Below are 16,764 nucleotides of genomic sequence, written 5' to 3' on the forward strand. Positions count from 1 at the left end.
AATTATACTTATAATTTTTTTTGAAAAAAAGTTGATTATGAAATAGACATTTTTTAGTATAGCAAAAAAAAAAAAAAAAAATCTTTGATGTGTCAATAAAATAATTTTTATAGTTTGTAACTAAAATTCTAACTTTTCTTTTCTTTTCTTTTTTTTAAAAATGATAGTTATATTGGTGTATATATATATTTATATATTTATACTTGTCGGTAGATGTTATTTATGATAAAACTTTGTTATAGGATAATTTTATCATTAACATTATGATCTATCAATCATAATCGTGCTATATATACGTTATTACATAATAACAGATTATAGATTGAATTTAACCCTATAAAAATAATAAAATTATCTGTAATTGTCAAACTTATTAGATACCAAATATGTTTTAGGTTAAAGAAAATAGTGTATCATTAATGTGTATTACGGTCATAATTAGAAAAGCAAATGTTAGTTGGGTTCTTACAACATCACATTTGAGTACGTCTGTTAATTGAGAAATTGATTAAAACAATTTCTAAATCACTCAAAAAGTTGAAGTTTGATTTTTAGTAAATGCCTTTTAGAATAAAAACACACTTTATATGGTAATTAACACACTAACATTATCAGTGAATTCCCCCATTAGTTGACACATGATTTCCAAATAATTCTTACAAAACCAGCCATGCTAAGTTAATTACTAGCAATCCCCATTTTTTAAATTTACTATTCCAACCATGATAATTACCATATTTCGAGTTCTACATAGATATTGGTAAAAAATTGACTTGATGGACCATTTACTTTCCTAACGTCTTTCCAGTAAATTCATAAGGTTTTACATTAGAATACAAAACTTAATTGAACTAGCCACTTTGACATAAATAATCAACAAAAGCATCAAGTCTAAACATGTTCTTCTAATTAAGTGAAGTTTTTATTTTTAATTCGAGCATGTCAGATTTATTTTAATTTTATCAGATATTTACTTGTGGGTCAGTGAATTTTAATATTTTACACAACTTTCTAGATGATTCGATTAATTATATATATATAAAGGAAAAAAAGAAAAGAAAAACAAGATTAGAGTGAGAGATGAAGATTAAGAACATAAAGCAAGGGAATTAAAAAGCAATTAAGGAATGAATTAAATAATTTTTTTTAAAAATAAAGTGTGTGTTACTTTTAAGAAAAATAGTTTAATTTAAATATGATATAGTGTGGTGCATAGTTTGATGGTGTTGCACTCGGAAGGGACGCCGCGGCACGTGCACCCACACGCCACAACCAACCCAACCGACCCCTTTTTTTCTTTTCCTCTCCTTTTGCTTAAATTGGTATGTCTACGTTCTAAAATTAATAATTAGTGTGCCTTTTCTTACAATTATTTTACTATTTTTTATTGATATTTTCATTATAATAAGTGTTTGATTCGATTATTAAGAAGATGGTTGACATACATGTGACAATAATACAATATATTTCTAATTTAGAAGAAAATATGAGGTGCAAAATAAAGATTTATACACACCTTGTGTAGTGTGATGCTTGTATGCTAAGTTAAAAAGTTTATGTGTAAGTAAATAGAAAGTCTAAGGATTTAGAATGAGTTAAGTTTGTTTGGAGTTTTATTATGTATTTTTAATGTTTGGTTTTTCAAATTATCTCTTTTTATTTTATCTACTTTTCTTTCCCTTCATTGGTGAGTTATTTGGGTGAACCTTAGGATGGATGAAGGAGGAGCAACCAAGCCCATGCCATGCCACTTTCCCTTTTTGGGCTTTACCTTGTATTGGTTGGTTTTCCTTGCTTCTTATATTTGCTACCTTCTCTTAGTCATAAGTTGGGGTTGGGCCTACAATGATCTCTTGGGGTCAAACCCAAAATGAGAACATTATTGGCTTCAAACCCCCCCTTTTCTAAGTCCATTGTGACCTCAAACTTTACCACTTCTAACTCAAATGATCAATTTTTGGTTGAGGTTAATTATATCATTTGGTCCAAAATCTTTTGACAATAATATTATGTATGGATGGATGGATGGTCTATTTTAATAAAAACTCACTAGATAAAACAAAAAAATATATCTTATCTTTTGAGTGAAATGTGTAACCATACCCTAGCATGCAATGAAATTTAATTTCAATGTCATAGTAACCTAATTTTGGTTAAAAATCAAACACTTTGGTTTTGGTCATAAGCTCCAACTTTTCCATAGTGTTATGGGTGAATTAAACTTAAGTGTTCATAGCTAAGGCTATACGAGGGAGAGACAAAGAGATGATATATATGCTAGGGTTATGGGTTGCCATGATGCTTAAGATAATTACAACATCTAATCTAAAGAAAAATTAGAGTTTATTACCTAAGGTAGTTGAATGTACTCATTAGATCTATCAAACAAAGTTATTTCAACATTTGTCATGATAGGTTAATTAGTCAAAGAATTATTATAAAATGATACGTTATTTCTATATAAAGAAACACCGTACATTTTAGGTATGGATTTCAAAAAGAATATTTTCAAGTTCCTCATTTTTCTAACTCTCTAAAATCTTTACGAAGTTAATTGGTGTTTAATCAACCACTGTACAAAAATTAATATCATACTAACAAGTAAGACGAATTCTAATTCTATAATTTGGACCTATACAAGGTTCAAACAATGTGGCGAATGATAAAATTTTAACTTTTATGAAAGGTCAACCGTCAAATTAATTTCTTTCTTCAAACTGGCCAAGAAAAGAAAATAATAAAGCGTTATGCACAAAGCAAAATTGTTCATTCACCAATGACAAATACGACCATTTATGAGGCATTATGGTATAATTAATACACAATAATGGTACATTTTGTTTAAAGGAAAAAGAATTATTCAAATGTATTAAGAAATAAATTTAAATAATAAAATAGCTAGAAGTATTTAATTCAGAATCAATGTAAAGGAGTCAGAGAAGAGTAGAAGAAATCTCAACCAATGGACCCAAAAACAACTTGGGGCTAGTCTCGGCCTCGGCCCAACATAGTTTAGATCTTAAGGGATGAAACCGTATCACATCTAGCAAGAATATTAGGTCAATCCAACTCGGTTCAAAGAAGATTTACACGCAATTTGTCCGATATGAGATAAGAGAAAAGAAATAATGGATGAAAATGGACTTAAGGATAGTAATAAAACTTTGAGACAAAATAGTCCAATTGGCCTCGACCTCTACGAGAGATGAGGTCAAGGTCGACCGTCTCTATTAAAAGATTGGATTGTACTATAGACTATTTGAGTCGTGGAAATATGATGTTATGAGTCAAAAATCCAAACTAACCTTCTCGACCTCGACCTCAGCCAAGAATGAGACTCAAGGTCAACCTTCTCTATTTTTCATGTTTGATCCATTCAACTGGAGAGATAACCTATCTTATTTAGGACTAGAAAATTCATATCGTGATCATCTAGTTGGCCAATGATAAATTATATTTCAAATCCCCTATCAATACACCATTTATGGCTCCGTACATAACATAACTCATACTTCTATCTTCTATATTCTATAATTCTCTTATTGACATAGGCAACCAGAGTCCATTTTCTCTGTTTTGCAAGTTCTCTCCCAAATTACAAATTCAACTGTTGGTGTCATGTGAGAGTCAAGTGCGTTTTTTTTTTTTTTTTTGCCAAAATTTGGTACGCATATAGTAAAAGGCATTGTCTGGTTGAAATATACTACAATTTATATCTCTCAAGATACGCATATACAAATAAGGTAGTCTAGTGTGATCTACTACAGATAGATTGTGATAATGTAATTATATTTATACAAAACACATAAATATAAATATAAATATATATATATATATATATATATATATAAATGCAATAATGTGGTGTTGACCACTTATATGGAGAATAGGTTCAAACATAGTTATGTTTGCATTCACAACATTTACTATTCATTTAATTTTCCATTTTTCATTTCTTCCATTTGAGTTTGGAGAGCAAAATTATTCTAGAAAACAAAAACGATGATTTGAGTTTTCATTTTAATTCTTTGTTCCTTAGAAAATTTTTCTAAATAAATTTACTTTAAAGTAAAGAAACTAATATAGTTTTTGTATGTATATCAATCATATTATTGGTTGATTAAGATTAAACCCATTGCTTATCATGAGTAATATTCTTTTGAGGTCAAAAAGTTATACATCAATTGACAAGTACATACTTTCTCAAAAATAAAATAAAACATTTGTATAGATTAAATTGAATATTGAGGACAATTCTAGGAATATATTTTTTTTTGTTAAAATTGGATAACATAAAATTAAAATATATTTCATTAGAAATATTTTTTTCTTTTTATAACTAGAGGTGAGATTTTAGTTATAATAATTAATACGTGAAATGTTCAATTTTTATCCTATAGTTGTTATACTAAAAAAGCGTTATATACAAAATTAAAACAAAATATATAATAATGAAAGGTGATAACTTGAATAAATTGTATGAAATTTGTTTGCTAATGATTTTATTTTTAGTTGAGTTGTCAAAATTTGAGTATAAACTTTTTTAAATTTTTTTTAAACTAATACTTAAATTCTAAAAAAAGAACCTTCTTTAGATAAAATGAAAACAAAAACAAACTTTTAAAATCTTAATCGGGCTTGGTTTTCTAAAAATTATTTATTAAAAGTAAATAACAAATAAAAAATTGTAGACAAAAACCAAAAACTAAAAATCGTCAAATTTTGCTTAATTTTTTCTTCATTTTTCTCACAAAGACAAACAATAGGAGGATTGAAATTTTGCATTTTCTCTTCAATATAGACAAAAGTAAATAAAAAATGGTATACATCTTTATATTCTATATCAATGATATACTCAAAGAACAAATTAAAAAACGTACATCTTCATCAAGGGGATCATATCTATAATCTAATCTTATATATATATAACTCGAACAAATGGATCCCACTCATATCTTTGCCTATGGAGTTTCTCCTTCAGAAATCTCTGTTTTCATTCAAACATCTGCTACCTTGAAGATTGCTTCTAGCAATTAGATTAGAGAGTTTCTTGTTCGACAACTGAAACGAAATTGGAGAGTCGATTAGAGGAGTGGTTTGGACTATGGTACGGATAGGGACTCTGATCTCTGCTGCAAACGTCGCTGCCTCGTCCGCAGTTGAAATCACTCGGTCGAAACAAATATATCTGCCAGAAGCAGTATTGTCCTTCATTCCTTCATACACATACAGATGTGCTTTGGCCAATTTGGTCACATCCACGGTTGCCAGTACACCATTTGCGTACATCTCTCCAGCTCCTACATTGACATTAATAGAAGATTTGAGTTTAATAAACTCTTATAAATATATTCAACTTCCAGTTTGATAGCAATTTTGTTCTTTTAACTTTTAGTTTTTAAAAATTAAGTTTAGTTTCCTTTAATATCTTTCCACGATTTTCATATTTTCTGAAAGTAAAAGTCAAAAGTGTTAGAATTCTCCACCAAATTTAAAAAACAAAAACAAGTTTTTAAAAATCGAGGCCTATTTGATAACCATTTCATTTTTTTTTAAATCAAATATATTTTCTCAAATATTCTTACAATTTCAGCATCATTTTTTAAGTTAAAATCTTGGTCGAAATAAAAAACAAAACAAGTTCTTAAAATCATTTATTTTTTAGTTTCGACCTTTGACTTTGTTTTAGAAACACTCCTAGAATGTGACCGATAAAACTTGGAAAACCAATTTTTTTGGTAAAGAGAAATTTTTTGTTTTATTTTTGGGATGGGTTTTTGAAGTATTACCTTTGAGATAAGCCAATGTTGCAGTTGAACTTCTAAGGTGAGAGTTGGGGCCAGTTATGAGAGCAGAACAAATAGTGGCAAGTTTTAATCCACTTTCTTGTGCTATTTTCCATGCTACTTTCTCTGATTTTAGTTTCCCCAGTGCAAGCCATAGCTGCATCATATTCAACTTGTTTGTCAGAAACTCATCAACATAAAACTTTGGGCTGCTATTTGAGTCTACTTCACAATAACATGTGTTTATGGCACATACTATGTTTAGTTTAGGTAGAAAATAGTAAACACGGTGGTGACAAGAAGGGAAAGAAAGAATGAATAGAAAATGTTAACCAACTTAAAACAGTAATACTGGTTGTTAATTATAATTATAGTTATAATAATTGAAAACACACCAACTACTACAATTGAAGCTATCGTCGAGTGAATTATAATAGGTCACTCCAACCATTTAAAGTTAAGGCTCAAATCTTAGTATCTTTCTCTTTGTATTATTGACTAAATAGTATATAATATTAATTAAACTTTCGACCTTTTCCACACTCAAAAACTCAATTCCACCCATTATTTTCAAATTGCCACTAGGATTCACTCTCATTCGACGCTTGTCATGTTTTAATAACATGTTTAGGAGTGATTATGAAATGGTTAAAACTACTTTTGTCGTTTTCCATCTTGAAAAATGATTTTTAATAATTTATTATCAATTGTAAAAAATTGTATTTAAAGGTGTGAAATTAAACTGTGTCTAAGAATGTTCTTAAACATTTCAAAACAACTCCCTGAGCATGCACTTGCTCATTTGGTTAATTAAAGACATGTTTGAGAGTGATTTGATAAAAAGTGACATGGTAATTAACCATTTAAAAAATCCATCTAGAACATGTAAAGCTTGGATAAAAAATCAACTTGATAGGTAAGTATTTCAACTAAGTTATTGAATTTAAACTCTATTGTCAAACCAAACTTTAGTAAGAAAGTCATATGATGATGGTAGTGAAATTCATAATGATGGGCCAAAGTGATCTAACCTTTTTGTGTTGGCAAAGCTCTAAGCTGCTCCAAGAAGCATGATCAACAATTTGTGAGGTTTCAGTTTCACCATGTTGGTCCCTCCAAATGCAAGCAAGAAGAGAAGATGTAAGAACACAATTTCGTATTGTCTCTGTTCTTGAACAAGCTTCCATCACATTCTCCGTGCTCCTCATTTCCACTTCACTCATTACTTTCTGTAACCAAAGTCCAAATCATAAGGTTTTTCTTTTCTTTACAACACAACTACGAAAATATACATGGAGATCTTACAAATTCTTACTATCATATCTTTTGAACAATTCATAAGTATTGTTGAAAAATGTATCAATCTTAAGACTTTTGAAATGTTTTTGAAAGAAGTCAGTGTTAATTAAGATGAAAACGAGGTATTTGAGGTTCGAACTCATGATAAATAGCTAAGCAACCAAGAAATTTTAAAGTCTGATGTTGACATTGAAAGCAATCCAAACTGTAAAGCAAAAAATGAAAAATATGATTTTAAGCATTTCAAAATTAAGTGAAGAAGACAGAGATGGTTTAGGGTTCAATTCAATAGCAGCAAAATTCATTTCCATTAAAAGTAAAAAAGAAAAGAGCCCTAACCGTGTAACCAGAAAGACCAGCAGGATCAATGGAAGAAGAGGTATGAAAAACGCCACGGCAGCCATTAAATGCTTCCACTAAGCTATTAACATCTGTAAGCTTCGCTACAACCACCGTCACATTATGGCGACCGCTCGTCGTCTCGTCCAATTTGCTAACATCCTCTGTCATTTTTTAGGGATTCCATTAATCTCTAATCGACGGCTATCAAATAAAACTATCCAATCAACAAATTAATTAATTAAAAATAAAAATAAAAATTACTCACCAGGACTATCAACAATCACTCGAACAGAGTATCCATGAGTGGATAGCTCCTCAACGATGGCGGAACCCAGAAACGAAACACCACTAGTTACACATACGACTTTCTCCTCAGGATCGACGATGGGGTTGGATTTGAAGGCGTTGAAATGTTCACGGTCTTTCCTCCTCTGAAGGCCGCCGTGGGAGAGGAGATTGCGGCGTAGGTGGTGTAAGTGGGACAGGAAAGTCTCTTCAGAACGAAATATAACGCCCATTTGGCCGCCGGTGACAAGGAGAATCTAGAGAGAGAGAGAAAGAGAGAGATTTGGAGGAAGAAAATATGTTGGTGGTGGAGAGCTGGGTGGATTCCTCAGTTGTATATATAATGAAAAGAAATAGAAAAAAGAGTGCGTTCAATTTAGACTGCGTAGTAGTAATAAAGAAAGAAAGAAAAGAAAGAAGAGAAAGTTAATGGTTCTTTTGAAGAGTCGTTGGAATTATTGCTTAGTTGGTCCAAAGCAAATCTATGAATCTCTCAGCTTCCTCGAAACCCCACGAAACAATTTTAGTTTTTTCTTTCAAGTAAACGCACCAAACAACTTATTAAATCAAATAAACAACATTTTCACATATATATATATATTATATGTATATTAGTGGATTAAATAGAGATAGAAACAAGAAATTCCTATTTTAATGTCTATTAAATAAAAAACAAAGAAGTTATAATTAAGTTTCTTAACACTTAGATAGTCAAATATTAACTTTCTTTTTTCTTTTCAATATAAATTTAAATAATTTGAAAATATTTTCATATATTTTCTTTAAATAAAACCTACTTAATCACCATATTTATAATATTATTATATATAATCGTTATGCGATTTAGAACAAATTTTATTTATTTTCATCTTTCTGTATAAATATGGAAAAGCAATTTCTTTTAGTTCATTAAACAATTGGAAAAGCTTTTCTCTTTATTTATATATAAAGACATTTTGATTATTCTATTGTGCAGGCAAACTTACAATTTCATTGAACTAAACTTTTTTAAAAAAACTACTATATATATAAAGAATTAAAGTCAACTTTAAAATTTTGAATAAATAGTCAAATATAACACACATGATTTTTAAATTAATAATCCAATCCATTAAAATTTTAGTAGTTCATAAGGGAATTAGTTTATAGCTTTTGGGTTATAATTCTTTCTACAACTGCATGTATTACATACCACTTGTTTTAATGCAGGAAGTTATCTAATATTATATTAGATCCAAATATTTGAATCAAAAATTAATAATAGCTCTTTAAATTAATTTAAATTTTTAAACCATATTGTTGTCATTCTTTGAATTTTGATTAATCTTACTTACTTGACAACCTACCTATCTATCCATGCCTTTTAACTGCTCATTTAATTTTACTTTTTACTCCCATTAAAACATCTTAATTAATACCTAAACAAAAACTATAAACAATCTATTTTTAAAATGCACATTCACTTGTACCAAACATAAATAAATAAAATACTAAACCACATTTGAGACTCCACAAAATTTTGTAAAATATAACATTTCTTGAATATATTCAACAGTTTAACAAATCGTCCGTGGTGGGTAAGGGCAAATTTAATTTGTATAGCTAATGCATACATTCCTCTAACATTATGTGTGTTTTTTTCTTCATTGTATTCTACTAATTATTGTACAATTGTGATTGATTTGATATTTTAGTTATGATTTTTGAGTGGCTTTAGTGAATTACATTTAATACTTTTGTATTAAATTTATCTATCTTCTAGATATTTTTTAATAATAAAAACGTAACTTAATTGTTTAGAAATTGTATCATATTCATATGTGTCTGTATCTATATGGTTTATAGGTGAAAACTAATCCAACCTTTGTATGGATCTCATAAATCTTTTTAGAAAAACTTATATTAATTTTATGATTTAATTGGTGGAGCAGAACAAATTGAAATTAAATTATGATTCATTAAAGTTGATGTAATTGGGCAGCTACTTAGCTGGGGGCATCAGCAGCTCCTAGCCTACTAGTGTACCATTTCAAACTCTTTAATACATTGTGGTTTAACTTTGCCCAATAATTTCACATTTAAATGGTCAATGTCAAATTATAATCACTAACTCAAACCAAATTCAATGTTTTCACGTTCTGTAAATAAATAATTGAGTTACTTGTTCATTTATTGAGTTAAATATTTCATTTTCTTTCCATTAGGGTTAAGTTATTGAAAAATACTTATAAATATTATAAAATGTTGCAATCTATATGTGATAGACTAAAATAGATCGTAGAGATAGATATATAGTAATCTATCGTTAATTTTGTAAATATTTTGGTTTATTTTATTTTAAAATAACGACATAGTTTAGGTTTTAGATTTAAAAAATAACACACTTTTAAAAAACTTACGTTTTTGTTTTTCTCAGCCAATCTCGATCGAGATTGTACTCGAGATTTCATGTATTTTTGTGTGATGGAGATTTATCTTGAGTTTGTGTGAACATAGTAAAATACCCTCTTGACCGAATAAATATTCTTATATTAAAAAATGAAATGGCCTGCTCAAGAAGTTTTGCCACCAACTCCCAAGAAACTTTTTACAACTATTTGGACTCTCTCATTTTCTTTCTCCCACATTTTTATCTTTGGAAGCCATCAACGAAATAAGGTGAATATAGCTTACTATTGTTCACAAATTATGTTTTTATTGCCATTTGCATTCTGATTAGGCTAGTAATAGTTTCTTTTAGATATTTTCATACGTAGTCTCCGTTCTTATTTGAGAATCATAGTCGTGTTGTTTTATATTTGCCCTAATATTTGTATATGGTTTCAAATCTCGACTGAGTGTAATGATTTCACCCCAAGATTTGGATGTATTTTTTTTTTCTTTACATAATTTCAAGATGTCTTGTGTATTTGTTTGTTTTAGTGGGACATGGAAAGAGGCTAAGAAAGAATACGTTGGAAGTCAAATAAAAGGGTTGAATGTCAACGTTAGTATAAAATTTGAGGAGTTTTTAGGAGAAATTTATAGAATCAATGGGATAAATTCTACTAAGAAATTAAGAATGAGTTGATTTTGAGGTGATTGTATAACGTGAATTCCCTTGTATCTGCTTTTGTTATTAGTAATCAAGAAGATCTTCAATTTTTTTTAATTGGTGATGACGTGTCTCAAGGAGTGGTTTTGGTTTCTAAGGTATAAATATCATCCCATAAATCTAGGAGTACTTCGATGTTATTTACTATTCCAATGGTCCAAAAAGATATTAAACTATCGTCAGTCATTTGAGCTAAACTTTCAATTAATTCTAGAGTACAATGGTATCTTGAATGAGGTATGGGATTTGAGTCTATTGACTACTAACATGTGTCCTTTAGAGTTGGGAAAAAATATAGATGGATTTGTTGGCATGGTGCATGTATAGTCATCAGATGATTATGATGTTGACGTGGATGTTGAGGTTTGAGGTATCTAAGGTGGATGTAAGTACTCATCTTGCAAATCATATTCATGATCATGCATCGATTGCAATAGAGGTTGAATGTATGTTTAGTATAGAATCAAGTGAAGAGAGAAAGCATGTGGATGATAGAAACCCGACTCGTGATGATCAGTTAGAATGTCTAGTGGACAGTGACGATGAACAATCAGTCAGTGTTAAGAAGTAGAAGTGTATTAAAAAGTTGATGGATCGCACTATTGTTGTTTTAGCCTCGTCATACCTTGAAGATATCCAAGTTGGTTAGTTGTTTTTTAAGTAAGATAGAGTTAGTGAAGAAATTGTTTGTATTTGTCATTAGGAAGAATTTTTAGTACCATTTTCATAGATCGAATAAGAAGTTATATGTCGTTAGATGCGTTGATTCAATTTATTTGTAGAAACTAAGGGCAATTAAAATGAGAAATTCTATTATGTTTAAAGTTTCTAGGTATGCTAGTACTCACACATGCCAAAAGTTTATATGAAAGCAGGATCACAAGCAAACCAAGAGTTGAGTAATAGTCGAATTAATTAAGTTGAAGTACCAAGATGTTAATAGTGGTTATAGGCTGAAGGAAATAATTCAAGATTTTCTAAAGGAATACAGGGTAGACATTACTTATGTGAGGGCGTGGAGGGCTCGAGAAGCTGCATTGTCCATGGTTCAGAGGTTCTCCCCTAGAAAATCTTACACTTTGTTAGCTTGTATGAGGAAGTGTTGATGGTTTAACTCTAGTACCCACTACGATTTGGAGATGAAATTTCAATGGTCATTTTAAGTACGTGTATATGGTACTTGGGGCATTAGAGGTTTTTAAACTGCATTGGGCTAATCATCGTGGTTGACACTGCACATTGCAAGGGAAAGTATAAGAGTATTATCACACCCCCTCCCAGACCACCTACTCTCGGTCCAAGAGGCGTCGTGAAGTCAACATATATTGTCCTTCTACTCAACCAATACCTACTGACTCTACTAGAACTGAAACTATACTAACAAATCATAACACACAACAAAGTTAAAAACATCAACAAACTCAATTTACTAGAGAAAAACGAGGTGGGCTGAAATTGATGGAGAAAAAAAATTTTACCAATTTTTTTGAAAGTGTTCTACTTTTGAAATGTAGAACCAAAAGTGTGCTACTTTTGCCAATTTTCCTGTTTACACAAATACATTTGATTTGATAGATACTTGGAGTGTTTGTACTAATACCAAATTACTAGATAAAATACAACTAGTAAATAATATGAACTCATGAGTTCATATTTTTATTTTAAAGCATTTTCCTTGGCCAAGTTTTCTTAATTTTTTATCCGTCCCGATGGTCTTTAGAATTAGTGGTTGAATATATAATTGATAGAGTATGTTGTCGAAGTTGGAGGTGGTCATCTTTGGAGTTGATTTTCAAATGTAGTCTTCGCTAGAAGTGTAGTCGAAGTTGGTCAAACATGGTTGTCATTGTTGGTCTCCCGAATGAGGCGACAATATTCACTGTCGATGGTGAATGGACGTGGAGTCAATGAGAACGTTGAAAAAAGAGAAAGTTTGATCGCATCAATATTTAAAGTTAATGCCTTACAAATTGTGTTCGATAATTTTTACCAACTCAACTGAAGTTGATGAATGGAACGAGACAACCAAAAAATGATATATATTTCACTTATAAAAGAAAAACGAAAACTCATCATGTGACAAAGTGGAAATTTGAGAAGTTGGGTGAACTGTAGGATGATGGTGCAAAGCTCTTATAAAAGAAACTAATAGGAGAAAAAAAAAGAGTAGGTGCCTTGACTTCAAAGTTCAAAGTTAGTGTGCGAAGCAATTTGGTTCATTCGGTTGACCACAATCAGAACGCTGTTTCTTCTTTCCCCCATGGAAAACTCGGGTACCCGCTTTCCGGTTTCCCACAAACAGGCCTCAATGGAAATTAAGGTATCGTTTATATTCTATTGATTAAATTAATCCATACTCCAAGCTCCTTCAAGGAATTCGGGATTTGGGCTCTCTGGTTTTCCCTGTTCTAGCTATGTTGTGAAGGGTTAACTTTAATTTATTCAACGTTTGCCCACAACCTGTTTGCTTTAATGCTGCTTATAGGTTTGTTAGCTTTAACAGATTGGTGATTTATGTCTGCGAGTTGCAGATGGGAAGCTTGAATTTGGATGATGTATAAACGAATTTAAATTGGGGTTAAGTGATTTGAGATTTTAAATGGGAAATTTATTCACTTTTTATGGGAATTCGAGTTAAGGATATGCTGGATGTGTACTGGTTGGTTAAAGGGGTTTTGTTTATTAGTGAAAGTACCTATCGCATTAATCATTTGAAGCAAATGTTTTATTCTCGTGCCGGTTAAGCTACCAATCCTCCTTGTGGCTTAATGCCTTTCATCTATGGTTATTTGACTATGGTGAAGCAATGCATTCTCTTGCGAGATTCTACGTCTGTTATTGTATTCCTATTTTCTTAGCATCTCTGGTTTTCACTGTCTATTTTCTAGTTCAAGGGCCTTTACTGTTTATTGTTGGTGAGCTCAGGCAGTAGGTAATCTCACTCATATATCTTCTCCTTTCAGGGAATCAAAACGGATATAGTCATTTGTCGCCATGATGATCATTTTCTCGTCAGTAGGAGTTCAATTTTTTGTATTACAACTGCATATATTTTGTTGGGGGAGGATGGGGAAATGGGGTTTTTGGTATCTACTAGTGTGTGTTATTTCCACCTCTGATGTTTGGAACGAATTGTTAAGGTTATTGCAACTCAAATTGGAGCAATGGGGACTATGTTGCAAGCCAGGTGAGCAGTTACTTGTCATTTCTTCATTGCTCAATTCTCCACCTCACAATTCTTGAACTAGAAAATGCTTTAGATGGTTTGGGAGGAAGACCTACATTGATGATTTAACAGTTTATTGAGATTTATAGGTTAAATTAAACTTCACAATAAGGGCTAAAGTATAGCATTTTCTTAATTTTGATTTTGCTATATTAGAGGGTTCTTAGACATCTATATGTTTCATTCGCAGGAAGGAGGAGGGGATGACAATTCTTCCAACCTTCTCAGTGTCAACCGTTTTTGGCAAAAGAGATGAGGTAAGTCTGCGGCACTATAGTAGTTTGTTACTGAATAATGCTGCAATTGATACATGGAATTTTCAGCCGATGATGGTTGCATGTGCACGTCAGTTGATTGAACAAATCAGGTAAACCTTCCAATTCAACTTTATCGAACTTTACAGTTTGAAAACTTCCTTTTAAAGATCTGACTTCTGGACGTGAGAACAGCTCTTTGGAAATCTGCAGATAGTATGCACGACAATAACCAAAACATGCTATATTTCTATTAAGTAGATAACCTATTGTAAAGTTTGGATCTTGGCTTGTCAAGTTATGATTTATAGAAATCTGTAGATTGTGTACTACTTTCCATATTTGGTGTCTTTGAACTATGTTGGTTGCCCTTCAAGAGACGCTTCTTCAACGTGACTCAAGGCTTAATGGGAGAGATCCAACTATCTTGATATTGTCATTGGGGGAGCATTTCCCTGTTTCTCCAACCTTTAGTGATATCTCCTCTACAAATAAGGCTTGAGAAGAGAGGATCACTTTTATCCTAAGAAATACGGACACTTAAGTTTGGCTAGCGTGTTCATATTTGACACATGATGAATGATTCAACACGTGTAGGACACGTATCTAACACTTGCTAGTATAACAAATGTGTCAAACATGGATAGAACATGGATAGAACACTTGTTAAGGAAACTGAAAAAACACACACATGTGACAATAATAATCAATTTGACTGTGAAATGCAACAAACTAGTTTTCAAGCTTATAAATGCATCAGTCCATTTACTTTACATTTGCTCTTGATACAAAAATGATATATATTTTTTAAAAATGTATCCTTGTCCTAAATTTTTAAAAAAATGATATGTCACCTTTTCTTGTATCTGTATTCATACTTCTTAGCTTTCATCTCTTTCAGTTCGTTGTTTAGTTCTGAAGTCTCAATGGAATCTGAGGTCTCCTAACTTTTTTGAGTGGAGACTGACTAACTAGAGGAGTAGGATCTTTTGTGGTGATCATTTATTGATGGATTGAATATTTAAACTTGGAACTTTTAACGTCCAATCAAGATAGCCATATTCAAATAACATACCGAAATTATTCCTTTGTTTCTGCAGTTTATCAGGTTCATACAAACCATTACTAATCTCTCTTGGCCTTAAAGATCATTCTGTGGTAATTACTCCCTTTTTCTTTCCAGTTTTAGTAAATTGAATGGGCTTAATGGATCATTTGTGTTTTGCAGGAGACAATGAAAGGCATTGTTACTGCTGTGACTGACAATAGACTTTGGTAATATTTGACTTTTGCTGCTTAAACCCTAATCTTGTTCACATATTTATATTCCCACTTTTGTAACAAATCTTTTGGTGGGTAGGTGATTTTGAAGATTTTGTTGGCAAATTATAGATTTTTTGCTTTGGGGACAGAAAAGAATGAGACTTCAGTGGTAGAATGTCCAAGTTAGTTGCTTCTTTTTTCGGATAATAATAGAACAGTGAATTCGGAAATCTAACTTTTAAGATAGTTTGTAATGTCTTAACAAATTGAAATATTATCAAATTAAAATTTTGTTCTAGAAAAAATAAAAGGTTAGAATGTGTGGACATTTGATTTAATTATTTTTATATATTGAATTAAGATTAACCATTCAATTTTAATTTATACAATGAAAAAGAAATCCAAAGTGCTAAAAAAAACTTTAGAATTTGTTAAAGAATAAATTGTCTACAAAATAATATAATTAAATCAAGCAAAAATGAATACAAGAGCTACTTTTAAATATAGCAAAATAACCCAAACGTTTATAAAAGATAGCAAAATAAGATTGATAGATCAAAGATAGATTACGGTTTGTATCATGGTTTCTTAGTTTATTGTGATTATATTAAATTTAGGTAGGTTGGTTCGGGTTACTTTTGAACCAACTCAATCCATAAATGAAACTCAAATGAGTTAATAACTATACTCAAATGGCATGGGTTGGATTAAGAGTTAATCGGTTTTTTTAAGCCATCAAGTTTTTTGAACACCTCCAGGCAAGAGCACTTACAATTTGAATGTTTTAAAGTGACCACACAAGTGGCTCATTTTATATGAATAATCTCCATCTTTTTGTTAGAAAAAATAATCTTTATAGTACGACAAGAATCAATCTAACTCTAACTCATTCGTATGATTATAATCATTACGGAAAAAGTTTACAAGTGTAATTAATCTTAGAATGAATAAAATGTTCAATTAACATTTGTTTTAAAACTAATTAATGGTTTTAAGGATGGATATAGAAATATTCAATACGTTTAGAAAACTTAATGGGTTAATAAATAGATAAAACAAATGCGAAAGGGAGCATAAGGAGAGAAGACATTTCTTTTAAGATTGGCATAATAACATGCATGCTTTTTCAAAAAACAAAAGAAGAAATGGTTAAGAAACCAAAACGAGCATAGACTAATAGTAATTAACATATACTGAATTTAGAAGTTTAAAATT

General features: G+C 30.6%; 2 protein-coding genes across 5 annotated transcripts; one reads left to right on the forward strand and one right to left on the reverse strand.

Moving 5' to 3' along the window:
* Positions 1-4,705: 4,705 nt before the first annotated feature.
* LOC101204613 (cinnamoyl-CoA reductase-like SNL6) lies at positions 4,706-8,190 on the reverse strand. Its single transcript, XM_004142753.3, has 5 exons — positions 7,693-8,190; positions 7,425-7,588; positions 6,818-7,015; positions 5,790-5,943; positions 4,706-5,300 (listed from the first exon to the last, which is right to left on the reverse strand). Exons 1-5 carry the CDS (start codon positions 7,943-7,945, stop codon positions 4,978-4,980), a joined length of 1,092 nt encoding a protein of 363 aa, XP_004142801.1. The 5' UTR covers positions 7,946-8,190; the 3' UTR covers positions 4,706-4,977.
* A 2,040-nt stretch (positions 8,191-10,230) lies between these two features.
* LOC101204852 lies at positions 10,231-15,854 on the forward strand. Of its 4 annotated transcripts, none has more exons than XM_031886302.1 (8): positions 10,235-10,370; positions 13,770-13,817; positions 13,947-13,993; positions 14,223-14,289; positions 14,356-14,399; positions 15,387-15,444; positions 15,515-15,561; positions 15,647-15,854. In XM_031886302.1, exons 1-8 carry the CDS (start codon positions 10,251-10,253, stop codon positions 15,648-15,650), a joined length of 435 nt encoding a protein of 144 aa, XP_031742162.1. In that variant the 5' UTR covers positions 10,235-10,250; the 3' UTR covers positions 15,651-15,854. The 4 variants fall into 4 exon arrangements, with proteins under 4 accessions (XP_031742163.1, XP_031742162.1, XP_031742164.1 ...); XM_031886304.1 differs by lacking the exon at positions 10,235-10,370 and adding an exon at positions 12,874-13,126; XM_031886303.1 differs by having other exon boundaries at positions 10,231-10,370; positions 14,383-14,399; positions 15,515-15,837.
* The last annotated feature ends 910 nt before the right edge of the window (positions 15,855-16,764 follow it).

The sequence above is a fragment of the Cucumis sativus genome, chromosome 5 (assembly GCF_000004075.3).
Source record: "Cucumis sativus cultivar 9930 chromosome 5, Cucumber_9930_V3, whole genome shotgun sequence".
In the NCBI taxonomy this organism is placed as follows: domain Eukaryota; kingdom Viridiplantae; phylum Streptophyta; class Magnoliopsida; order Cucurbitales; family Cucurbitaceae; genus Cucumis; species Cucumis sativus.

Coding starts and splice junctions, on each gene's coding strand:
- LOC101204852 (XM_031886302.1), top strand. CDS start 10,251: ATGAAATGGCCTGCTCAAGAAGTTTTGCCACCAACTCCCAAGAAACTT. Junction 14,290..14,355: donor TTTTTGGCAAAAGAGATGAG/GTAAGTCTGCGG, acceptor TGGAATTTTCAG/CCGATGATGGTTGCATGTGC. Junction 14,400..15,386: donor CAGTTGATTGAACAAATCAG/GTAAACCTTCCA, acceptor TTGTTTCTGCAG/TTTATCAGGTTCATACAAAC.
- LOC101204613 (XM_004142753.3), bottom strand. CDS start 7,945: ATGGGCGTTATATTTCGTTCTGAAGAGACTTTCCTGTCCCACTTACAC. Junction 7,016..7,424: donor CTGGTCTTTCTGGTTACACG/GTTAGGGCTCTT, acceptor CTTTGGTTACAG/AAAGTAATGAGTGAAGTGGA. Junction 5,301..5,789: donor AACATTGGCTTATCTCAAAG/GTAATACTTCAA, acceptor ATGTCAATGTAG/GAGCTGGAGAGATGTACGCA.